This window comes from Lycium ferocissimum, chromosome 5 (genome assembly GCF_029784015.1).
Source record: "Lycium ferocissimum isolate CSIRO_LF1 chromosome 5, AGI_CSIRO_Lferr_CH_V1, whole genome shotgun sequence".
In the NCBI taxonomy this organism is placed as follows: Eukaryota; Viridiplantae; Streptophyta; class Magnoliopsida; order Solanales; family Solanaceae; genus Lycium; species Lycium ferocissimum.
This window is the reverse complement of record NC_081346.1, coordinates 18,857,466-18,884,235: the sequence shown is the minus strand read 5'-3', so window position 1 is coordinate 18,884,235 and position 26,770 is coordinate 18,857,466. Positions and strand designations below refer to the sequence as shown.

The 26,770-nt window shown below is 33.7% G+C and overlaps 1 protein-coding gene across 1 annotated transcript; it reads right to left on the bottom strand.

The window, feature by feature from the left end:
* Positions 1 to 19,328: 19,328 nt before the first annotated feature.
* Positions 19,329 to 21,335, bottom strand: LOC132056356 (AAA-ATPase At2g46620-like). The gene has a single exon (XM_059448511.1). The coding sequence runs from the start codon at positions 20,929 to 20,931 to the stop codon at positions 19,498 to 19,500; it is 1,434 nt and encodes a 477-aa protein (XP_059304494.1). The 5' UTR covers positions 20,932 to 21,335; the 3' UTR covers positions 19,329 to 19,497.
* Positions 21,336 to 26,770: the final 5,435 nt, after the last annotated feature.

Genomic DNA, 26,770 nt, shown 5'->3' with positions numbered 1-26,770 from the left:
TTTTAGTTTATGCTAGTGCATCCATTATTAAATAAGTTATGTAGTTAAAATCATGTTAGCAATCTCAATTAAAATAAAATCGATTTTAGTTAGTGCAAAAGTGTTTACTTAATTGAAAATTTCTTATGAATTTATCTTATATGTCTCAATAAAAGTATGGGTTCGGTTATACCTCTTAGGAATTGGTTAAGTTAAATCTATTTTTTAGATGAATCAAGTAAATACATGGACGTAACTAAAACTACTTTCGAACACCGCAAATAAATGATGGTTATACATGGTATATTCTTATATTACATGTTGTCTTGTTGGGTTTGTAAAATGGAACTTTAGTTGTGTTTTTAGAAAAATTATAAATATCGGTAACTTGTTTTTAAGATATTGAGTGTAGAAAATCTTTAAATATCTTCTTTGCCTTTATTTTGGCTCGTTCCATTTTATTAACTCGATATTAGGCCGTATGAGTTTAGACAAAAAAAAATAAAAAATTAAGGCCCTATAAATTAATTCACATGTGAGAGAGAGAAGGAGATGGGTTGCGAATTGGCTTTCAAAACCCGTTGTAAAAGAGTGGAAAAGGGACCAAATAATCATCATGGTTTAAGCAAGACGAATAGGCCCAAAATTCTAGGTGTGATACGCAAGTTAAGGTCGCATTTACGCGTCTTGACCGGTGTATATCGAGGCTAAGCTCGCAACTATGCATCTTAGTTAAGATTAATAAAGGTTCAACAATATCATAAGCGAATCAAAGGCATAGCTAAATAAATACATTTTATCCAAAATAATTTAAGCCAAACACAAGTTAATAAAGCGACCGTGCTAGAACCACGGGACTCGGGGAATGCCTAATACCTTCTCCCCGATCAACGCTTCCTTACCGACTTTTGTTTTCGCAGACCAATAATTAAAGTGTCAATTTTCCTTTTGATCAGGGATTCAATAAGGTGACTTGGAACACCAAAATTCAATTCTAAGTGGCGACTCTGTAAAATAAATAATCCCTTCTCAAAACGCCATTTCAAGTGGAAAAACCCAATTTAAATCCTTTTAAGCGAGGGTGAAAAAAAGGGGTGTGACGGATGGCGACTTTCGGGATAACCGGAATTCGAGCTTTGTATATTGACTTATGTTTGGCTTGTATTATTCATTTATTGTTCTTGGATATTTTTTATATATGGGACTAATGTGCTTTATGCCTGCTTATTTACTGCTTTGATATTGTTGAACTGCAATATAATTGTCTTCTCTCGCGCACCCCCTCTGAGTCTTCAATAATACATTTTGCCACAAAAACGGGAATTGCGACCACGCATCCCACTTCTGCTGAGATAAAGCCGTGACCCTTGGTCCCCGGTGAAGGATTTATAATCACACATGTTTAGGATGGGGAGGACCCACAACAAAGTCGGAAAGCGCGCTGCGGTACGTTGTCCCTCGCTCGACTCGAGTCGTCTCTTTTGACGACGTCTAGATACCTTTCTCTATCAGTTTAACCTTAGTAAACCGGAACACGTACATGGTATCCATACTAGGCCACGCTTTGTTTGCATCACTTTCATTTGACCTAATGGAGCTCGGCACAGGGGCCGAGTCCGTCTAAGACAGGTATCGGTTTCTCTTGACCGACATGTGCATCATATGCGCTATTCTCAATATTATTCGAAATGACTTGTTCATTGATGACCGGCTTTTTGGGTGATTAGTAAAACAAAAGAAAGAGATTTATTATATACCCATTTTCTATAAACAACCAGAAAGAGTCTAGTTGCTGTCTTTTCACAACTATCTCCCAAAAAAAAAAAAAACACGAGTCTTTTTTTAAAAAAAAAAAAAACTTTTAGTAGTTTTCATGAACTACGCACACCCGATTCTCACCTCGATGAGATACGTAGGCAACCTTTCTTAGGTTCGGTGATCCTTATTCAAAAATTCTAAAAAAAAAAAAAGTTTTTATTCCTTATTCGGAAAATTCAAAAATTTTTACCTTATTTTTAGGGTTACTCTTTGTAGAAAATTCAAACACTAAAAATACCAAAAATATTTTCTTTTATTCCTCTGTTCATTCCTTCAAATATTAAAAAAGAAAATTTCTTTTCTTATAAAGTTAAAAAAAAAAAGAAAAAAAAAAGAGAAATTCAAGAAAATAATACGTTTCCATTATCTTCACGAACTACGCACACCTGATTCTCATTCCCGTGATACGTAGGCAGCCCTTCTTGGGTTCGGTATTCCTTAAAAAAAAAATCTAAAAAAAAAGATTTGTTATTCTTATAGATAAAAAAAAAGAGACAAAAAATACCTTTTATTTTCTTATCACAGAATTTAAAGAACTATTTGCATACTTTCTTCATGAACTATGCACACTTGATTCTCATCGCGATAAGATAAGTAGGCATTTCATTTCGGCAATCCTTAGTCAAAAAGAAAAATCTAAAATAAGAGATTTGTTATTCTTTTACCAAAAAAAAAAAAAAGCTTTTATTACCTTATCCCAAAATAAATAAATAAAAAATTAGTTGTATATTTTCATGAACTACATCTAACCTGATTCTTGATTCAACAAGATACGTAGGCAACCCTTCTCTTTTGGGTTCGGTCCCCCCCCCCCCCCCCCAAAAAAAAAAAGAGGAATAAAAAAAAAAAATCTCTTGACTTGGTTGGTACCAACATATTTAGGAGTGCGCATGATTAAAAAAAACAAGTCTTAAATAATTTGGATGATAGAGAAGACCAACTTTGTTGTGAACCATATATTCTTTTGGTACCTCTGGATTATACCTAAGTGACACTTGAGAAATTCTTTTGCTAAAATTTATGGTCAAAATCAATCCGACCTCATCGTTTCATGTGCATTGTGTTGTGAGCTTTAGATTGAAAATCCAATGGCATTGCTTTGTTGATCTAGAACTTGACCCGAATGTTTGTTGAGGCGAAATATTGAGCAACACTTGGTTTGAGAAGGGATTGTAGGCTTTCTTTGACCCGATTGTGTCTTTCAAGCCTACCAAATGACATATGATCCCTAGTGTTACCCTTTTGAGCCTAAAACTTTTTCTTTGGATAAACCACAATTTAGCCTATATCCTTTCGAGTGCATAAGTGCGCTACCCCTCTTTTGGCCCCACCTCCTTGAGCGCACTAACAAAATCTAAGCTAACAAAGTGGAAAGGTGAAAAATGCAACGGTCCAAGTAAATTACAACGACGGAAAGAGATCCAAAAAAAAAAAAGGAGAAGAAAAGCTCCAAAAATGGAGGAAAGCTCAAAACAAAAAGAAAGGAGAAAAGTTTTTTTTTTTTTTTTTAAAAGCAGCAGCAAAGCAAATGATGATCAAGTGCGAAAATGCAAATAAAATTGAAGTATAGTGTATGCTCAAGGGGAAAATAGTCACTTTATCCCAAATAAATGTCCTACCCATCTGTAAGCCTATATTACAAGCCAATAACAAGTCCTGCTTGATCCTATTCTAAGTGTTCTCACATTAGTGGAGACTTACATGAAGGCCAAGCATATGGTATCTCAATTGCATGCATTGAATATCCTTCTCCGAGTGTGAGTTTACTTCTTGAACGTCCTAAGATCTAAATGCTTCTATGAGTGTGAATTAGGACTTTACTTGTGGTAAGGGCACTTGAAACACGAGGATAGGAAGAATTCAAAACCTCTAGTTGATGCAAGATGAATAGATCTCGTCAATACTTAGGTATGTTTGAGGTACCATATGAAACTATAGGACTCACTTCTAAGTTGACCGCCGGTTCGTCCGAGAGTAATTAATGGTAATTTCTGATGCATAATACCAATAGTGGGTGCCAACTAAGGTCAAGATATGCTAAACCGATGAATTGATTTCTTTATCTTCATCCTTTGGTGCTCCTTATAAGAGACACCCTTTTGAAAAAGAAAAGGAAAAAAAGAAAGAGAAAAAAAAAAACTTAGCTTTTTATGAACTACGTTCGACCTGATTCTTGCTAAGGCAGGATACGTAGGCAGTCCTACATTGGGGCTCGGTTTCACTCAATAATAAGTCTCATATCCCCAAAAGATCAAAACCGGGACACTTATTTATTTTTATTTTTAAAAAAAAAAAAATCATTTCAAAATAAAATAAAAAAACAAAAAAAAATTAAAAAAGAATGTCAAAGTTCCTCGTTCAAAATTGGGATGGATTTTAGAAATTTCAATTAAGAAAAATCCAAAAAAAAAAAAAAAAAAAGAGAGTTTCAAAGTTCCTTAGTTTCAAAATCCCCGGGCATTTAAAAAAAAAAAAAAACTATTTTATTCATGCTTCACAAATCATTCCCTGGTTGCATTTTAGGGAATTAAAAACCCCTACTTTTTTTCTTTCATAACTTCACGGGATACAACATCCCCTGGTTGCATTTTAGGGAACTAAAACCCCTAAATCTTTTTTTATGACTTCTTCTACAACATCCCCCGATTGGATTTGTAGTGAACTAAAACCCTACCTTTTTTTCATGCCTTCACGAACAACATCCCCGGTTCATTTTAGGAACTAATTCCCCTACCTTTTTTCATGACTTCAGGTACATCCCCGGTTGCATTTTAGGGAACGAGAATCCCTAAATCTTATTTCATGACTTCACAGGGTACAACAATCCCTGATTGCATTTTAGGGAACAAAAATCCTTATTTCTTTTCATATCTTCACAGGGTACTACATTCCTTGGTTGCATTTTAGGGAACAAAACCCCAACTTTTTTTTTCATGCCTTCACAGGGTACGACATTCCCTGGTTGCATTTTAGGGAACAAAAACCCCTATTTCTTTTCATGTCTTCACAGGGTACGACATTCCTTGGTTGCATTTCGTGGAACAAAAACCCCTATTCCTTTCCTGGCTTCACAGGGTACGACATTCCCTGGTTGCATTTTAGGGAACAAAAATCCCTGCTTTTCTCATATTTTCAGATTGACTACCTCAGAATACAGTCACGTATTTAAATTTCAGGTTGACTACCTCCGAATAAAGTCATATTTTCATAGGTTGACTACCCTAAAGTCATGTTTTTAAATTTCAACTACCTCCAAATAAAGTCATATTTTTAGGTCGACAAATTCACAATACGCTCATGTTCTTAAAATTTCAAAGTTGACTACATCCGAATAAAGTCATATTTTGACTTGACTACCTCGAGTATACAACACATATTTAAAATTCAGGTTGACTACCTTAGAATACAGTCACATATTTATAATTCAGGTTGACTACCTTCAAATAAAGTCATATTTTCATGTTGACCACTCGAATAAAGTCATGTTTTTAAAATTCGGTTGACTACCTCCAAATAAAGTCATATTTTCGTGTTAACTACCTCCTTAATACGGTCCATAGTTAAAATTGTTGACTACCTCCGAATAAAGTCATATTTTCATAGGTTGACTACCTCGGAATAAAGTCACGTTTTTAAATTTCAAAGTTGACTACCTCGAATATAGTCACGTATTTAAATTTCGGTTGACTACCTCGAGTAATACGATTACGTATTTAAATTTCAGGTTGACTACCTCCAAATAAAGTTCGTTTTTAAATTTCGGGTTGACTACCTCCGAATATAGTCCCAAGTGGTTTATGATTTTGCTAATACTCGAAATTTTCCTAGTACAAATCATAAAAAATTTTGTTCGTTTTTGTTTGCCTTTGATGGCTTGCGAGTTCGCCCCGCTACGTAATTGATATTCAAGAATGAAGTTCCATCATTGGTCAAAGAAAAGAAGTTAATGTTCATCTCGAAAGCTTAGAGTCACTTTGACACATAAAGCGGCAAAGATCTCAAGATACATCTTCTCACTTTTAATCAAGAAACAAGCATCCAAGAATATTCTACGGACTGTCATTTGGAATAGCATCAACAACTCATTCCAAGTTACCAGTTCAAGCCCAAATTCTAACTTCGAGATCATACTTTGAGATCAAGGTACCCACCGAAAGAAGGTGGAGTGATAACTGAAGATCCAAGTGAAGGTTTAAAGGAAGGTTCAAAACAAGTAGAGTAGATAGGATCTTGTATTTCCTTTCTTCTTTTGTTGTATTTTCATTTTTTTAATGTAATAATGAGCTACGAACCGGAACCTCGAAGGGACCTCACTCGATCCTCCAACTTATCGTTCCATTCTTTTACCCACTTGAACTACACGTGACCTGATTCCCTTATAACCCGGGATATGTAGGATGCCCAAAAACAGGACTCGGTCACATCCTTTTCTTTTATATCTTTTCGCCTCTCAAATAAGGGTCAGGTCCAAAATCGCCACAAGGTGCTTCTTTGCTCGAAAACTCTTCATGTTTCCAAGCAAAGAGGGACATTCTCCACCTAATTTTTGACCGAACATAAGTTTTACACCATTTTTAGCGTTTAAATATTTCTTTTAGGTTTAGTTAGATATTTTAATTTTTATCTCATTTTTTAGTAAGTTTTGCATTTAAATATCGGAAGCTACAAAAATAGAGTCACATTTTACGTTAAATTTTGTCTTTCAAAAGAAAAGAAAATTTACAAAAAAAATATATGTTTTCTTATAATTTAGGTTTTAATAAATAAGCTAATGATTTTTAATAGTTTTCTTAGTTAGTCTTATTTTGGACTAGCTATTTAACTTTTCTATATTTTATTTTTCTAAAGATAATTATATATTTTAGCATTCTATTATATTTTAAAGAAATAAAAAAAGAAGAAACAAATGACCCAAAAGGAAGAGGACGAAATAAACAAGATAAAAATCTAAAAATGGAAAGAAAAATACTAACCTAACTAAAACTAATTTGCTAGTAATTCAAAAAAAAAAAAAAAAAACTCCATCAATTCCCTTCAATCATGCACGTCTCTCACCCCATACACACACAACTACACGTTTTTTTTTTCTCTCTCTTTCTTTTCCTTGAATCTATCCTAAACAAACAATATTTCCTTCCCTTAAAAATCTCCTCAAACAATTATCCCTAGATAGTCCTACTCCCTCACGTTCTCTTCCTTCAGTTAACACATATACACACGACGCTTCACTACACTACCCTATATAAACACACACCTACACGTACCAAAAAAAAAAAAAATACTCATAGAGAGCAAAAAAAGACAACACACACAAACGAGAAACCAAAAAAAAAAAAAAATACACGAGAGAAAAACAAAGAGAGTAATTTCGGTAAAAAAGAGCTTTGAGGGTTTACAAGTTCTGGATTTGGATTCCGTTCATGGTTTGTGGTTCGAGCTCATTAATTTTTTTTTTTTTCGATTAGATCGAGTCCGCGAGTTCTTTAATCAATTTCATATTAAAGAAGATTTACACTAAGAGGTTCATATTCTACACTCTCTTTTTCTTTAATATGAATTTGTATGTGTTATATATGATTTTGATATATACATATCCATGATGTATCACTATATTTTAGTTTATGCTAGTGCATCCATTATTAAATAAGTTATGTAGTTAAAATCATGTTAGCAATCTCAATTAAAATAAATCAGATTTTAGTTCGTGCAAAAGTGTTTACTTAATTGAAAATTTCTTGTGAATTTATCTTATATGTCTCAATAAAAGTATGGGTTCGGTTATACCTCTTAGGAATTGGTTAAGTTAAATCCATTTTTTCGGTGAATCAAGTAAATACATGGACCAAAACTACTTTCGAACCTCCGCAAACAAATGATGGTTATACATGGTATATTCTTATATTACATGTTGCTGTTGGGTTTGTAAAATGGAACTTTAGTTGTGTTTTTTTAGAAAAATTATAAATATCAGTAACTTGTTTTTTAAGATATTGAGTGTAGAAAATCTTTAAATATCTTCTTTGCCTTTATTTTGGCTCGTTCCATTTTATTAACTCGATATTAGGCCGTATGAGTTTAGACAAAAAAAAAATTAAGGCCCTATAAATTAATTCACATGTGAGAGAGAACGAGATGGGTTGCGAATTGGCTTTCAAAACCCGTTGTAAAAGAGTGGAAAAGGGATCAAATAATCATCATGGTTTAAGCAAGACGAATAGGCCCAAAATTCTAGGTGCGATACGCAAGTTAAGGTCGCATTTACGCGTCTGAATGTCGAGGCTGAGCTCGCAACTATGCGTCTTAGTTAAGATTAATAAAGGTTCAACAATATCATAAGCGAATCAAAGGCATAGCTAAATAAATACATTTTATCCAAAATAATTTAAAGAAGCCAAACACAAGTTAATAAAGCGACTGAAATTAAATACGAGACTCGGGGAATGCCTAATACCTTCCCCGATCAAATTCCTTACCCGAACTTTTGTTTTCGCGTACAATAATTAAAGTGTCAATTTTCCTTTTGATCGGGATTGATGGTGACTCACCAAAACTCAATTCCAAGCTTCATAAAATAAATAATCCCTTCTCAAAACGCCATTTCAAGTGGAAAAACCCAATTTAAATCCTTTTAAGCAGGGTGAAAAAAAGGGGTGTGACAGACACCTTATGACTTGTTCGGACAAGTACTTTAGTTGACTCCAAGCAAATTTAAGAAACTCATCCATGCCACTTAGAAGTCTATTTTCCATCCATTTTCGATGCTCGGGAACTTTCATTTTCTAGACCACACATAAATATTTGTAGCATTTAAACACTAGTTGATCTCTCAAATACTTGAGACATTTTGACATCTTCCGAAAATGTAATAACTTTATATTCCATTAGACTATCTTGTCCTAATTGAAGCACTAGTTCCAGTTTCTACATTCTAATTCAGTAACCAAAGAACAGGAAGAACCCCATGACTTTTTCTTCTTCTTATTTTGCAATCATTCTCGTCTATCTATCAAAAATACATATGTTGTGATGTAAATACATAACATAGGAAGTGGAATTTTGGGGGGGGGGGGGGGGGGGGGATGGGGATGGGTTACCCATATTTTAGCTTCTTTCAAATAAAAGGGTCTACAATTCTAATAAAATGCAGGAATCCAAACAATAAGATATTCTTACTGCAAGAATATCTTTTTTTAAATAAGGCTTTCTTCTTGCTTACGGTCTCTAAGCACAGACTGAAGATCATGTCAATTGTTCGACTTGAATTCTTTCCAAATTAATCCACAAAAGGAAAAATTTAACGATCCATTAGAGAAAAAGAAGAGAAATCGGATGTCAATTTGCACAATTAGAGAACCACACAGAGCATATATTTGCAATAAAGTATCGTATACATTCCACCAACTCTATTAACCTAAAATATCAAAAATTATAAAGTTTGCATGCTAACCTCTACTCTGATTTCTGGGTAGATCCGCAAGCAAACATTATAATATTGCCTTGTTTTTCATCAAAGTGTTTAGGTGAAGGGTTTGGGTGAGTGAGAAGGTGGAGGGTTTTGGAGAGAAGTTATTTGAGTGTAGGCATTAATGAGATGAGCGTATGGGGGGAACTTTAGGAGGGAATCAAAATTTCAGCTTTAATTTATGATTGTTCTACTACTTAAAATGCTTTATCATACACTTTTTAGTATATTTTCATTTATATACAAAGAAATGAATTTTGAAAATACAAAAACTCAAATAGTCTTCTAGCATTGTCTAGAAAAAATTATTTCAAAAAAGTTGAGTATTCGAACAATGATATTTACCGGGGAAACACATGAGATTAACTTACATAAAGTCATGAAAGGAAATATTATTTGGACTACAGTCAAATCTTTCTATAACAACATTGTTGGGTTCGAAAATTTTTTGTTGTTATACACCTATAACAACATTTGGTTTTTAAATAATAGTTGTTGTTATGCACCTATAACAAGATTTGACATTTAAATAATAATTGTTGTTATAGGCAAAATAGATGCATAAAATCTAATTTTTTATTTTTAATGTTATAAAATAATTACAAATTTATTTAATTTTAAATCTCAAAGATATGCATAACTAACTAAACATTAAAGAAAGTTCATATAATTTCTATAAAGAAACTTAGCAGTTATATAAAGGTGATATTATATGTGAATTCTGTTATAGAGAGGCCTGACTGTATCTACAAGAGGGGGGGAAAAGAAGAAAGTCACAAGATAAGAAATTCAATTTTAATTAACTTAAATTTGACATTGACTGAGTTCCACACAACTCGATGCAATTGTCTGCAAATTAACCTTAATTCTTCTTCAAAATAGCTAATATTGATTAATTTGATCGATGTTTAAGTGAAATTTACTGAGTATACTTAAAACTTGACTTTGAATTATATAAATTATATATTTATGTTTAGAAGGTACATATAGTAGTTAAATTAGTTCATAAAAGTTTTTGCTTATAGTAATCACACAATTTTTACTAATTTTAGGCCAAAATTAACCCAAAAACAAAATCATATCGATATGCCAGATACATATAACAAAGTCAAGTCAAGCAGATCACCAAATTAAACCAATCACAAGCATACTTAATCATATATACCAATTACAATTACTTGTGCACTACTATAAATTGAGTTTTAAATGTAATAAGTTAATTAAAGAGCAAAATAATCAGAAGTGACGGACTATGACTTACGATGATTGGAATATAACATCCTCTATTTTCTAAGAGGATAACACATTATGATTATTAATCTCGATCCCATACAACATACCTCATCATCGTACGTTAGCTTAGCATAGTAACGATTATACAAAGGAGTACATTGTAACCTTGTTTTATATTTGAAATCTTCACTTTCTCTTTATCACAGATGATCAATATTATAAATTTTAATGCTTAATTTAATTTCATTTTATTTCTTGTTTATTGTTCTTCGATTCTACCATTCTCATATTCATTTACTTTTACTTATGTTATTGATATCCTTTTATGCAATTGTTCAATTTTGGATATGCAATTATTAATTATCTCACTAACATATTGAATTTGACAAGGGAAAATACTTCAAATAAACATATATAAATTTAAAGATGAGTTTGAAAGAAAAAATTTCATTTACAGAATCTCCATAAAAAAAATCCGCATGTACTTCCTTATCTAAAAAATTTTGCAGGTAATTCTCCAAGAAATGATACCCTCGGTCACAAAAGTCATAGGCAAATCTCCAAGAAAACATTTGCAGCTAACAAAATTCCCAGAAAATTTCTCAAGTCAGAAAATCCCTAGATAAATCCCCAAGAAATAATGCGCAGCTAAATTCGTAGCAACAGAATCCCCAAATCATTCCCCATGTCACATAATCCTAGGTAAATCCACAAGAAAAATTCCCAGCTAATATCGCAAAGAACAAAATCTACAAATATTTTCCCAGGTAATAAAATTCCTATGTAAATCCCCAAGAAAAATTCTCAGCTAATATCGCAAAGAACAAAATCTGCAAATATTTCCCCAAGTAATAAAATTCCAAGGTAAATCCCCAAGAAAACCGCAGCAAAACAATCCGCAACTAATTTCCCAGGTAATACAATTCCCAGAAAAATCCCCAAGAATAAATCCCCAGCAAAAACCACAGCAACACGATCCGCAACTAATTTCCCAGGTAATAAAATTCCCAGAAAAATCCCCACCAAAATATCCCTGGGTAAATCCGTAGGGTGAATTACATGGGGATTTTCTATGGATTAAGAAAGGAAAAAAATTCATCTTTTTTTATATATTTACCTGCGGATTTACCTGGGGATAGTGTACCTGCCGATATATTTCCCCGGGTTATTTTGCAAGTCTTAATTTTGTGCAAAATGGCGCCATCTTTACCTGTGGAAATTTCTGCTAATAGAATATTCACAGGTAATATATTCTAAAATTTAGGAATTTAAGATTTTCGCAGGAAAATCCCCATGTAATGTCTGCAAAAATTTTCCCCAGGTAATTCACAGTTTTCTTGTAGTGAATATATTTCGGGTGAAGGACTTGCTCCGTCATTAATCCACGGAAGAAGAAGGTGGGTTAGTGATGAGTTTGTGCTATGAATTGGGAACAGGTGGGAGTTTTGTTAATTTTATAATTATTTTTTAATTTGGACAAGATTATTAAAAAAAAAAAAATGACGTGGACCTGTCACAAGGCGAGTGGTGAACAACATTCACCTCTCAACTGGTATGGGCCACGTAAGGTGCAAAATAATTCATGTGTAAGTTGTTTAGGGGGGTAAATAATTGACAGTTAAGTTTAGTTGCTAAAGTGAGTTGTGCGGCCAAGTTTAGGGAGAAAATAATGTCTTTTCTCATAGGAATATATGATACGATAAACATGACTGGCATCAAAATATAGTGAAACTTACTTTTTAATGTCTCTATAAACCACACAAAAAATGTAGCATCATATTCTAGGCTGACTAATTTCTTACACTTGCAAGTATAGTTATTATTCTGATAGCTACATCTAGAAATTAGAAGGAGAAATACATTTCCATCTAAATATTATCACATGGAAAAAGTGAAGACAAAGAGCATCGGGGCCTTTAGACTTCAAGAAACCACGACAAAACTTAATGAAATATGCATATTTCCCCATGACAACGACTAATCCCTTTGATTCCCCTGATATTTCATCAAAACATTTCCAAGGGAAATTACAAAATATCCCAGAATTTGAAGGCGATTATCATTTTCTCTCCATTTCTCATTGACTTTTGTAAGTATGAGTTTAAGTTACATACAATATCAATATAAAGAATTTTTATACCACTAAAGTATCCAGAAGGATATCCACTTGTCAGCCATCTTAAAGTGTAAAATACGTAAACTTAATAATAAGATATGTCAATTGCTACAACGTAACATACGTACATGTAAAGATGTATGATGGTGTAAAAATTACTTCTATGAATGTATAACTTAAACACTTATGGTATGCCTACAAAATCACTAGGGGTTGCAGCATTTTATATTTTCTACCACTCAAATTGCCATTTTTTTATTAAAACAATAAGGCATACTAGAAGTGTTAAATGGGCGGGTTAGGGTGAATCTTGATAAGTTAAAATGGTTGAGATAATAAGTGAGCGGATAAAGTTGGTGGAAATATGCTGCCTGTTGGACCAAAATGCGCTAAACCATGTGCCATAGCCCAACCGCCTAACTTTTACAAGCCTGATCTGCTAGTTAATTCCTCTTGTTGTCTGATATCTCTGAAGTGTTGGGCAGCATGAAATATTGCTAAGGCAGATTGCATTTGCCTTTTTGACATTTATTCTGGAACATAAGAAAACCTTGAATTTATGGAGTAAAAATATTGCTATCGTTATTCTTAAACAAAAAAATTAACTGTTAATCCGTACAATCAGAATGTTTTTTAACATGGAAAAAGAAGAATATCTATTTAGCTAGGAACTGCCCAAACGAGGCAACTAGCATGATAAAAGATTTTGGACCTTTTGGCATCCAAAGCTAATGATGCTGAAAGTTTGGTTCTAGATGAGACACAATCAGTTGGGCTCATGTAACATGTAAGGGTTTGAAATTTGATAGTCGGCCCAACCCAAATGTTCCGATAACAAGTCAGAAAGAACCAAAGTCAGATGTGGTTTTCAAGCAGGAAAACAATGACCTTGGAAGTTGGTAATCTTGAACTTTTGATCCCGCTTGCCTTATGGACAAACCTTCAAAGTTAAAGGTCAAAACTTGTTAGACTTGAAATTTTGGCCATGAAACAAACTAGATCAAAAAAGTTCAAGACCACCCACGTCCAAAACCATTCTTATTAATCGCCCGTTTTCAAGAAGAGCAAAAGGCTATGAAAGAAAAAGAGACAAAGAACAGAAGGATGCGCATATCACACATAGGTATCAGTGGATCGTAAAGAACTAACACGTATATCTGAAACTATGCCAATAAAAATGGGGCAGTGTTATATACAATTACTATCACTTTAGCTCCTATATAATATTTCAACTTCTTTCAAATAAAATTTAATCTTATTCTTAGAAAGCTCAGATTTGCTAACGCGTACATTTGAAGAACAAGTAACTTTATTGCAACAAAGTCGAACTTTAATTTGCAATAGTTTGAGAATAATAAGAGCAAAGGAGAAATTTATGGCTAGGTAGCTTGATATGTCTAAAGCCTATGATAAGGTAGAATGAATTTGAAATGCTCTTAAAAATGGGTTTTGACCAAACTTTTGTTGGTTGGGTAATGAAATTTGTCACCTCTACGACCTATAAATTTAATATAAATGGTGAAATGGTTGGTTGGGTTAAACCAACTAGGGGTCTAAGACAAGGTGATCCGTTGTCACCTTATTTATTTTTTATATGTGTTGAAGGTCTTTCTACTCTCCTTAAAAAGGCTGAGAATCAGGGTCAAATTCGAGGGTTAAGGTTAAATAGAAATAGTCCTAGTGATTCTCATCTTCTGTTTGTTGATGATTCCTTAATTTTCTGTTTGGCCGATAGTCAGAGTGCTAGGACTGTTGTTGACGTATTAAGTACATATGCTAAATGTTCAGGTCAAATGATTAATGTAGAGAAATATGCTATTTATTGTAGCAAGAACATTTTAGATGCAGAAAAGGAATTTTTTTTTTCTATATTGGGACAAAGTCAAGGAAATCAATTGGTAATTACCTTGGCTTACCGGCCGTGATAAGAAGGTCTAAAAAGAAAATTTTAGGATTTTATTAAGGATAGAGTGCGAGCAAAAATTAAGAGATGGAAAGGAGCGTTTTTTAAGTCCGGCACGAAAAGAGTTTATGTTAAAGGAAGTTTTAACCACGATACCTACTTATGCTTTATCTTGTTTTCACTTATGTAAGGACATAACGTCCATACCTTCAAACTTCTGGTGGAGTCAGGGTGATGGAAAAAAAGATTTATTTTTGAGATATGGGACAAACTATGTGAACCTAAAGCACGAGGGGGTTAGACTTTAGAGATATTAAGGCTTCTAATAAAGCTATGTCGGCAAAAATGGCTTGGAGAATTTTGCTTAATCCAGATTTACTTTTGTCAAGAATTCTGAAAGAAAAGTATTTTCGAAATGTTCCTTCTTGAATGCTACGATAGCTTCTTCAACATCTTGGATTTGGAAAAGTATCATTTGGGGCTGCGAATTGTTAGAAAAAGGGCTAGGGTGAAGAGTTGCGACCGGTGAGGAAGTTTATGTTTGGAAAGACCCCTGAATTCCTAATACCACTAGATTTAAACCTCATAGAATTACTGCTTCTGATCATTTGAAATTAAAAGTGTTTGATCTTATTAATGTAGAATCCCAGACTTGGAAAATGAACGAATTGAATAGACTTTTTAGTTTGAATGATGTTAATGCTATTTTGACTATTCCTTTATCTACTATAGGTTCTAGGATAAATAATTTGGCACTTTACTAAATCAGGTACTTATGAGGTTAGATCGAGTTATCACCTTGCAAAAAATTTAAGCAAGCAGGGGGACAATAGTGGTAATATTGCTCAATCTAGTAGTCATGCTTTTCCTAAATCTTTTTGGGATTTTCTATGGGCAATGAATATAAAAAAAACAAACATAAACATTTTCTAAGAAGGTGTGTGCTAAATACCTTACCAGTTAATAATGTTATTAGAAAACGTATGTATCACGTGAGTAGTGTTTGTAAGAGATGTGGATTAGAAGATGAAACTTTAGAACACATGCTTTTTAAGTGCCATGATTCTAAAAAAAAAATTGGAAAATGAGCCCTCTTAACTGGAATGATCTTGAAATATTATTGATTTTTTCTTTGTGGTGGAATGATAAGTTTACTATGGCAAAAAAAAAAAAAAAAAAAGTTCTAATTCTGCTAATGTTCTGAATTTGACAGTAATAATAATGTGGCAAATATGGAAGTCTAGAAATGCCTGGTGTTATAATAATGAATTAACTGATCTTCCAGACATAGTGGCAAAAGCTTTATTTGAATATAATGAATTTCTTGAAATAACGCATGTTAACTCCTCGAATTGTAATTTACAAGAGAATTATGAATATCAAGCCCAAAGATGGAATTTGTTTATTCGTTGATGCATGTTTACAAGATAGTGCAAAGAAGGCTAGTATTGGTTTGGTTGCTATGGATAGCAAGGGTGTTTTGTTTCATGTCCACGGAGCCCCGATTCAGTTAGTTAGGAAGTCTATGATTGCTGAAGCGTTTGTAATTAGAAACGTTGTCGAACATGCGCTACAACATGGATGGAGGAAACTTTGTGTCTTCTCTGATGTGAAAATTGTAGTGGATATGTTGAAGAAAAATGCGAAGGCTGCTTGGGTCGTGGATGTGACTTGTGAAGATATTTGGAACATGTCTTCATGTCTAGATTGTGTTGTGTTTTTACATATTTCTAGGAAGTTTAACGTGGTTGTTCAGAACTTAGCAAAGTTTGCGATTTCTTCGTTGCACAAATTCTTTTGGGAAGGAATATTCCTAAGTTGAATTGTAAATGATGGTGTATGTTACTTTGGACATATGATGTCCTAGATGAATTAATAGATGAAGTTTTATGTAAAAAGTAAAAATTATATGAAGGGGAGAGCAGCTTGGGATGTGACTGCCAAGCAAGCCTCTTGGTTGATTCAGAAAATTCTGCAGGTTGCAAAATATCTAAATGAGGCAAATCTAGACATGGTGACCATACTTCAGGCTGACCAATATTCTATCAGAGATGTCTATAATTAGCTTAGAGGATATTATCCAAAAGTTGAGTGGAGGAGGCTTATATGCAACAACCAAGACAATCCCAAATGGACCTTTGTGTTGCATTTAGCAATTCAATGCAGAATGTATACAAGAGATAGATTGGATAGTTGGGGGATCCAAATAAGCTTACCATGCCCTTTATGTGAGGTGGAGAAGGAGGATCATCAAGATCTCTTCTTTGCATGTCATTTCTCTAGGCTGGTACGGGCAAAATTAATTATTTGGCAAGGTATTAACCGAGGAGTATTGAACTGGCAAAATGAAGTCAACTGGGCAAGTTGAAGGGCAAAAGGAAGAGCTACCCATGCTATCATATATAAAACGGTGCTGGCTGGGGCATTGTATCATCTCTAACTTGAGAGGAACCAAAGGATTTTTCAACAGAAGAACATAACACCAGAGCAATTGATTAGAAGGATCATCCAGGAAGTACATGGAAGAGGAGCAGCTTCTCCAAAACTAGCTAATATTTTACGGTCTTTAAATTTTTATCCTTGATAGTTTTGGAAGCATAGAGGTGAAATAGAAACTTTGCAGACAGCAGCATGGCTTGAGGTTGAGATTTTGTCCAACTCAATTTATTTACCCGTACTTAACGTTCACTTAGGTAAATAAAATTCTTTAGTTACCAACAAAAAAAAAAATGTGGCATATATATATATATATATATATATATATATTTTGGAAACTCAAGCTATGTAAAGTTTGATCATCATCTTAAAATGTATTTTTCATCATATTAACATGAGAAGAATTGTAATTTATGCTTTTCATATAGTTTTTTAATATATAAATTTTATTAAAATGCCGAATTAATCTAATCAACTTTAACCATAAAGATAAGATAAATTATTTTCGAAAAGCAAAAAGTGTTACATAAATTAAGACGGGGAGAACAATTGCTTCAAACAATGTCAAATTCCATAATCTATTAATTGCCTCAATGTTTTGAGTTGTGAAGAATGAAAAGTAGGCCAAATACCATAATTGCTTCTACTATCTCGAATTTACATATGAAGTGGATAGTTCATTGCCCATAAGTCAAAGAGGGGAGGAGCAAAAACAAAAAGTCGATTTATTTTATTATATTGTGATTTTTTCGTTGTTCATTGTTCAATTGGCAAAGTCAAAAAAAACAGATCAAATTCTACAATGTCCTGCAATCAAATAAGAAAGTCAATGACCTTTATTAATGGGGATTGAATCTTTTCCGCCTTACCTTATCTCAATGGGCAATCAATAAAGTTTGCTATCTTCACCTAAAACTTTTTCAATAGTAGACATGCACACCCTTTTTCAACATTCTAAAGATTTCTGTTTCTTAAGTGACGGGTATCTATTTTTTAATTCCTCAAACTTCAAAAGGGACATTTGGATGAGGTCACGCATTATTATTTCACTTTGGTGAGTTCACAATATTACAAAATATTACGAAAATTGAAAGGCTACTGCTGTTGAACTCGGAAGAAAATTGAAAGGCTACTGTGTACGGTGAAAACCGGATATGATCCAAACCGGTGATAGAGAAGGAGTAGGAATATACCGGATGTTACCCGGTCCTTTCCGGGGTAAGAGGGGTCTGTATCGGAGTGAAACAAGCCTCTCTTCTCCGTTATCGAAACGGTCAAGTCCGCTGCTCCGAGCGTCCGTGGCCGTTGTCCCGTATATCTGTTGTCCCGAGCGACCGTTGGTCCGAATAGCCGTTGCACGTAAGCCACGCGTCAGTAGCGTCCTGCCATGGTCAACCACCAACCACGCGTGTCGGACGGCGCGCCGGTCCAATCCCACCAAATCCGTTCGTAGCCGTCCTTGTTATTATTTTATTAGTTCACATTGTACGAAGCCCATGGAGGCAACACTATAAATATGGGGCATCCCCCTCCTTTGTGGAGGTTGGCTCCTTCATGCTTTCTAAGAACACTTGTAATAGAATAGCTTATATATATAATCTTTCTCTTAAATTCTGATTCGGCCAAGGCCTTCCTGCTCAAGTTTATATTGCATTCTATCTACCAATTGTTCTACATTGCTCATAAACACTCATATTCTCAAACGAATCGCCATCACTAGCCACTTCATCGAAGAACCCTCGCATATACATTTTCTTTATTCCGTATACATCAAGACATATCCTATACCCGCTTACAAATTCAATTGACTTATCCGATTTCGGGGTAAACAGCTACTACTGTTGAACTTGGAATTGGTCATGGGATTGCTATGGTCAAGAGCTCAAGTTGTACAAAAAGAAAAATAATAAATACTTTATTTCTTAGCTTTTATCAAAGTTATGATCAATTAATAGTCAAAACACCAAAGTGTGAAGCAAAACTTTGGATGAAACTTCTTGTTCGGATATATTTCCCATGTCTATTCTATCGACATTTTGGCAAAAATTACAGGCTTAAAGCTGAACACGAACCAATTTCTGCTATTTCGAGTTCTTTAATTTTTATATCCCTTTTTTCTTCAATATCCGAGCTCTAGCTTTGCAAAAAGCCTTATGGGTGGCCAAAAAGGCCCATTTGAAAACTTGGGATCAGCCACTCCTAGAGTGAGGCGATTCTATGAACACCCTACCACTAAATGATTCATTTTTAAGTTCTTGCCTTCCACCAGAAAGAACATAGGGTCAGGGCTACATATTAGAGCTATTGATAGTTAGAAGCAATATAGAAGATATTAGAGCATCATCATATATGAGTAACCTAAACAGTGGGATAACTTCGAATAAATGAATGATTGAGATAATCAATAAGAGATAATGAATTCTAACTACAATCTTTATGTTAAATCAACTAAAAATCACTCACTAGCTAGAAATATCAACTTTGAAATTAAGCTAACTAAATAAATGATTATGCAAGTAAGGTCCATTACTAACCCAAACAAACATAATGTTAATTATCATGCCTTGAATTATCCTTGTCCGATGGATCAAACTCGTAGGAAGAATCTTTTCTACTACTCCTTATTCGTAAAAGTCCATATAGCTTCTTGAACTCCCTCACACTTTCCTTGCAAAAAATACCCGAATCACCACCCGTTTCCTCCACGGTTCGAACCGACCCGCTTTCACTCAACCGCCTTGCATTCCGGGTGGCGGCCCTTGACTCGGTGTTAGTTTGCAAAGCAGAAATAACCATTTTCAATGCCCGGGTCGGGGAACTCCGGTTCGATATCATAATCTCACTAACCTCAGCAGGGCTAAGACCCGACCCGGTTTGAAAAATCTCTTCCACGTGTGGGAATAACTTATGATCTTTTAGACCCAAATGACTATTCGCTAGGCTTTTAAAAGCATTGAAATCACATAAAGGGAAGTGTATGTGAACATCAATTCTTCCTGGTCTAAGAACCGTTGGATCAATTTGATCTTTATTGTTGATTGTGAATATCATAATACGCTCTTCCGCACAACACGAGAATATTCCATCCATAAAGTTGAGAATTCCAGACATACTAGGAACCGTTGATTTTTCACCAAGGTAACTGTCGAGATCTTCGATAACAACTAACGACTTACACGTGGTTTGTAACAGAAGTAATTTCAGATCAGAATCATCTGTAACTTTGGACAAATCAACATCGTACACGTCATAATTCAACATATTTGCTATTCCAGCAATGAATGTTGATTTTCCTGTACCGGAAGGTCCGTGGAGAAGATAACTCCGTTTCCAAACTTTACCTAGACGGTGATAATACTGTTTTGATTTTAGGAAAGTTTCCAAATCTGATTTGACCTTGTTTTTGAGATCTGTGTCCATAACTATCGTGTCAAAAGTTGCTGGATGTGTAAACGGGACTGATCTCCACCGTCCATTTCTCTGAGGTTCGTTATCTACATTGACGAATAATCTCACCTCCTTTTTTCTCTGTTCAATTTCATCGAACACAGAGTGTATATGCTGAAGATAAGGTTGAAGAATTCTTCGCTTATCTTTTTTCCTAATCTTCATAACAAGCGACTTATTGGCCGTGCTAACATCCTTTTCATTGATCCAAAAAACTCTAGCGCTGAGGAAATTGTCAACGACAACCTGGTTGGAATCTAAAACGAGGTTGATTTCATTGGTTTTGTCGCCTGAGAAAAGGTTGGTGAAATCAGAATCTTCAATACAGGGGAGAGAATTCAGATAAGTATAAACTTTTCGATGCAATTGATTTTCTTGCATGTTGTGGTTGAATTGTGGGACTCTGTAGAACTGATACACATAGCAACTGTCTTCCAAAAATCGCCACCATTTCTTCACAATTTGCACTAAAGAAGTTTTCAACACAAGCTTCACAAAGAAACATGATGCAATTATTGCAACCAAATAGAAAAACATGATTAAATTAAATCAAACAGTGGGATGAAGTAAAATGATGGAAAGGGAATTGATCAAAGGGGGGAAAATGATGATGAAAGGGTGGATGAAATCATGAAGGGTGTAATAAAGAAAGTATATAAAGTGATGAGAAAAAACATAAAGAAAGAAGTACTAGTATAAATAAATAAAGTGTGTAAAATAAATTAAGGGGATGGGCGATTGGCAGGTTAGCACATTAATGAATGAGTCTTTATAAATGTGTTGATTGAATTTAGGAGACGGCTTGCAGACGGGGACGGCATAATTTGCTAGGTTTAATTGGTCAAATGAGGATTAATGGAATTTTGTCTGTTATATTTTTCGATGATCCTCGTTATTTCTTCGTTGTGTTTATCTGACTAAACATTTGTATGTGGGAGACCAATTAAGGTGATATAATATTCCCTTTGTGTTTTTTAATGACAAGAAAACATATTAATTAATGTGTATATTACTAGTAAGGAAGGACTATAGATTTATTTCCTTGTGGTTTCCTATTAAAACGAGTATATTTTTCAATCTCATCAATTATTCCATGTGTGATGTTATAGTTAAAAAATTCCCGGTGGTCATATTTGATTTTGACTAATTGACGTAGCCTTCTTTTTTTTTTCTTTTTTTTTTTTCCCATTTCAACAGCAACGTTCAATATTCAAATTGCTTTATCTGCTTTATTATATGCTTATATGCATTTCTGTCTTTTACTGACATTCCTCTTTTCCCTTTTCCAATAAAAATAATTGTTGTGTTTTACAGGTGCATTTTGTTATTTCTATGGAGGGGAGGGGAAGGAGACAAAAATATATGTGGCCGCGCGAGGTCTTTACCCAAATGATATTAATTTTCATGGTTATAAAGATAATTGAGGTGAAAAAATATATATGTCATAGTTAAGCATAATTAAGTGCTACAAGTGTATATAAAAGGCATAAGGTACACAATTATTGTGTTCGGTATAAGTGCTGGTGTGAATTGAGTATTTTCTAAGGAGGGACAGTAGTATTAGTATAAATTTGACGGTTGAAGACTTGAAGCCAAAAAAGTTTAAGAATTGTCAATTGATGACAAAATATATAACAAAATATTATAATGAACCGTTTGGACACTTTCAACCATGGTGTAGTTTCAACAGCACGTACTTTGTCCTACGACTTCCATAGTTTGAAATTAAGTCCAGTGCGTCTACGTTCAACAAAATATTAGTCTACTCGAAAATTCGTTTCCAGGGGATAGGTGTCTGCTTTTCGTGGTGCCTTGGGCCAAAGTAGGCATCCTGGTTCTTTAGATGCCAAGACTCGATTTTTTTTTTCATTTGACCATTTGCTATTTGAAATTACAGTTTCGATTAATTCGACCTCGTCTTTGAATATTTACCTAATGGAGTAAACCTCTACTTAAAATTCTTCATTCTAGAACTTAATCCCAATTATTCTACAATACCCAAGGTGATAAGTTTTGAATTCAACCCGTCATCTTTTACCATGAAGTATTTTTTTTTTTTTTCTATAGAGCAAAGCAAGGACATGAAAATTACTGCGAGGCTGTGAAAGGTAGGTCGATTTTTCCGGTTACATCTAAGCCTAGACACACTCGTTATATGTCACATGTGACATGTCTAGTTCCCTTCAGTCGTGTGTTGGCATCTTAGAGTTTAACCAATCCTAGGAAATTTCAATCCAAACATAAACAATTTATTGATTAATTACCAACTGATGACACAAATAGTAACTTAAATATGGAAAATATATAAACATATGCACATACATCATTGCAAGTACTAAATCAGATTCGTTATTTTGGTTCTGTACGATTCTGATCAATTGGTTTGGTGTGTAGTATTAAAGTTTCTGTCCAGCCCTATAACTGTTGGGGTAGTCGCCAGCAATTATAATCATTTGCATTTGTACATGCAGCAATGACTGTCACCGGGTTCCAGAAGCAGCCAACTTTATAGGCAAAAGGACATCTCTAGATAGAAGGGCAAAGCAGGGACTTCCTCAAAAAATATATTTCGTGCATCACAATTGACACTACTCATTAAGCCTGTTATCCGGGCCGATGATTATAGCAGGATAATCGAACGGAGGTAAAAGCGCTTTTATTGTTGATATATCGGTTTAAGCGGTTAAATGAAGCTATCTTGAGCTAGGATTCTGGATTTATTTTTCTTAACCGATTAATCGGTTGATCGATAATTTTTTTTAATTAGAAGAATATAGCGCTATTGGGCCGTTCCCCAATGGTCCAAATTAATAAAATAGCCGTTGGCAATGGCCAAAGTCACATTTTTTGGCTTCCCTCACCCCCAACCCTTTCATACTCTTGTATAAACAACCTAAATTCACTCAATTTTATTTTCATCCACTTATTTTCTATTCCAAATCTCAAATTCTCTCAATTATTAGCTACTTTAAAATTACAAGTTCTCTTAAATTCTCAATTATTAGCTATTTTATGTTTTGCAATTATACAAAAACAAAGTGTTTGTGGATTTGCAAGTCTAGCCGCCTGGTGGAATTTATTTCGACAATTTGGTACCTTCGTTCCAACTCTATTTTTAATTTTCGCAATTTATTTTCTTGTGATTTATTTGCTTGCGATTTAATTATGTCTAAGAGAGTTAGAAGAGGCGTAGTGGGGGAGAAATATGGAGGAAACATTTATCTTTGGAAAACAAGCATATGATAGGTCAAGTTGACATTACTCAAAATAATCCAATTTTAGATCATGAAGCATTGAACGCTGATTTGGCGCAGGCTATAGTAATGAAGTTGTTGATGATGATGACATTGATGTGAGAGACAAATCAGAAAATCCAGATAAGGAGATACGCAACAAACCATGACAATCACAAACACAACAAAAGCAAATAAACAAAATTAAGTACGCCAACCTCTAAAGTTTGAAATTTTATGACTAGAGATAGGGGAAAAAAATAGTCACATGTAATTTATGTAAAAAAAAAATATTTCAATTCAAGTGTAGGAACAATAAGGATGGGGAACGAGGTTCACTAAGGACTCATTTAGCGACTATACATAAGGACGTTTAGGTAGAGAAGAAACAGGTTCCGTAGAAATTACTCAACAACAACGGACAACATCTGAAAAAAATTAGTTACAACAAAAAGAAAGACCGTGTAGAGATAGCTAAAATGGTAGCTTATGATTGTTTACCATTTTCCTTTCCTTCGGGACAGGTTTTGTTCTTATATTCAACGTAGTTATAATCCGATGTTTGAGGGTATTCCTAGAAGTACTTGTAGAGCGGATATTATTGATTAATATAAAAAATATAGATCTTACTTGCGCCATGCACTTAATTCTTTAAATTGTAATGTTTCCCTTACCGCCGATATTAGTCTTAATCTTAATAAGTTAGAATTATTTGCTATTACATGTCATTGGATAGATGATAATTGGATCATGCAATAAAGAATTATAGCTTATTTATATGATGAAGGGAAGGGTCGTCATGACGGTAAATTTTTAGCGGAGGGAATAACAACTATTATGAATTTTTTCAAATTTACAAAAAAACACTTTGTATTGCTTTAGATAATGCTACTAACAACACAAGTGCGGTTGGCCTTATAAAAGGATAATTAAAACCTCCACTAGCGGATATTTTTCATGTAAGATGTAGTTGTCACATTTTAAACTTGATTGTTAAAGATGGTCTTTCCTTATTTAATGATCCTATTCAAAATATTAGAGATGCGGTTGCTTTTCTTTTTTGTAATTCAAGTAAGGCTAAAATGAGAGATTTTAAAAATCAATGTGAGAGTCTTGGTCTTAGACCTAGAAAAATTCAAGTTGAAGTTGATACTAGGCATTATGTTGCAACAAGCATATGAATATAGGTTTGCCATACAAAATACTCACAACAATCACAATAAAGAGGTTTTAGAATGGTTATTTGATAGCGATTGGGAAGATGTTTTGGAATGTAAAGAAATTTTAGAACATTTTTATAATGCTATTCTTGCTTTTTATAGACAATTTTATCCCGCGGTTAATTACTAGAATTTTAGCATACTGGGCCGAAATAGCTAGAGTTTTATTTGAGTATAAGGAAAAATCGGGTTATCAAGCGGCTATTCATTCTATGAGGAAAAAAATTAAGAAGTATTATTTTCCCATACCAACTTTATTCATATTGGGTTCTATTTTAAATCCTTGTCTTAAAACTTCTTATACCATTCAATTGGTTAGACAAATTTATGAATATTTAGAAACTACCACCGAGGAACCATCACAATTTGAGGCCAAGAGAGCCATAGAAATTGAGCTTAAAAATGTTTTTGAATATTATTCTAAGTTGGAAGAAAGTGTTACTCCCGTTGCTCCACCACCTAGTACTTCTACTTCTCAAAATAAAGGAAAAGGCATGTCGAGTTTAGGCGTTTTTTGGAGAATGTCATCTTCTACTACTCAAACTATTGAAAATTTGATGAGCTTCACTTTTATATGTCGTAGCCATTGGTGCAAATGACCGTGCCCGAAGTGGACGTCTTAGGATTGTGGAAGAAATTCAAGGTGAATTATTCCGTACTTGTAAGAATGGCTCGGGATATACTTAATGTTCAAATATCAACTATGGCCTTTGAAAGTACATTTAGCCAAGGAAGACAACAAATTGGAGACCATAGATGCTCCTTATCCGGATTTAGCTTGCAAGTACTAGTTTGCATTTGCGATTGGATTCGATTGGAGCGCAACCAAAGGCTAGAGGCGAGGCAAGGCGAAAGAGAAGAAATTGAATTTTTAATAACAGAGTGGCGGGCCAATTTGAAGACATGGAAGATATCCCAATGGATGAATTTAATATAGATGAAATTAGCGAAATGGTACTTACAATGTAATTTTATTCTTGTACTACTTAGTTGCAACTCATGTATTATTTGCAAGTTAAAAAAATTATAACTTGCAAATAAATGTTATCCATTAATGAATAAAAAATTCTTCTATTTACTTGTGTTCATATTCTTACTTATGCTAAGTTAAGAAAATACCTACAATATACTTAGAATATACTTGTAATATACATCTATTTAAATTCAAAAATAGAAAGTTATAACTATATATATTTATAAATATACAATCTTGAATTTTATAATACTCATGAGTTATTAGTAAATATAAAATTTAAGTAATACATATAACTTAAACATATATACCTACAATATATTTAGAACATACTTATAATATACATATACTTAAGTTATATAAAGTTACTCTTAGAAAAAAATCTTGAATTTTATAATACTCATAAGTTGTTACTTGTTAGTAAATACTATATAAACTTAAGTAATACATATAACTTAAACATATATATATATATATATATATATATATATATATATATATACAAGCATAACTTAAATAATATATATATATATATATATATATATATATATACACACACACACACACACAATACTTAAGTTAAAAATATACAATCTTAAGTTTCTTAATACTTATAACTTGTATGTATATAATATACAAACTAATAAACTATAGTGTTAATTTATGTGTAAAATACGTAATTAAGCAAAAAAATTAAAAAAAAACACGTTTTTGGGCTAACCGATTCTAGGTTTGGTAGAAAGGGTGCAGGTTTCGAACTTTATTAGAGCCAAACCGACCGGCCTAACGGTACCCGTTAACGAGTGCCGTCAACTTTACCGGTTCGGAAACCGGTAACCAGTCGGTTTGCTAACTGGTTCCAGTTTCGGGTCATAGGTTGACACCTTTACTACTCATACAAGTTATGTAAGTTTTTTTTTTTTTTTGGGTCTTGCAAACTAGTCTATCCA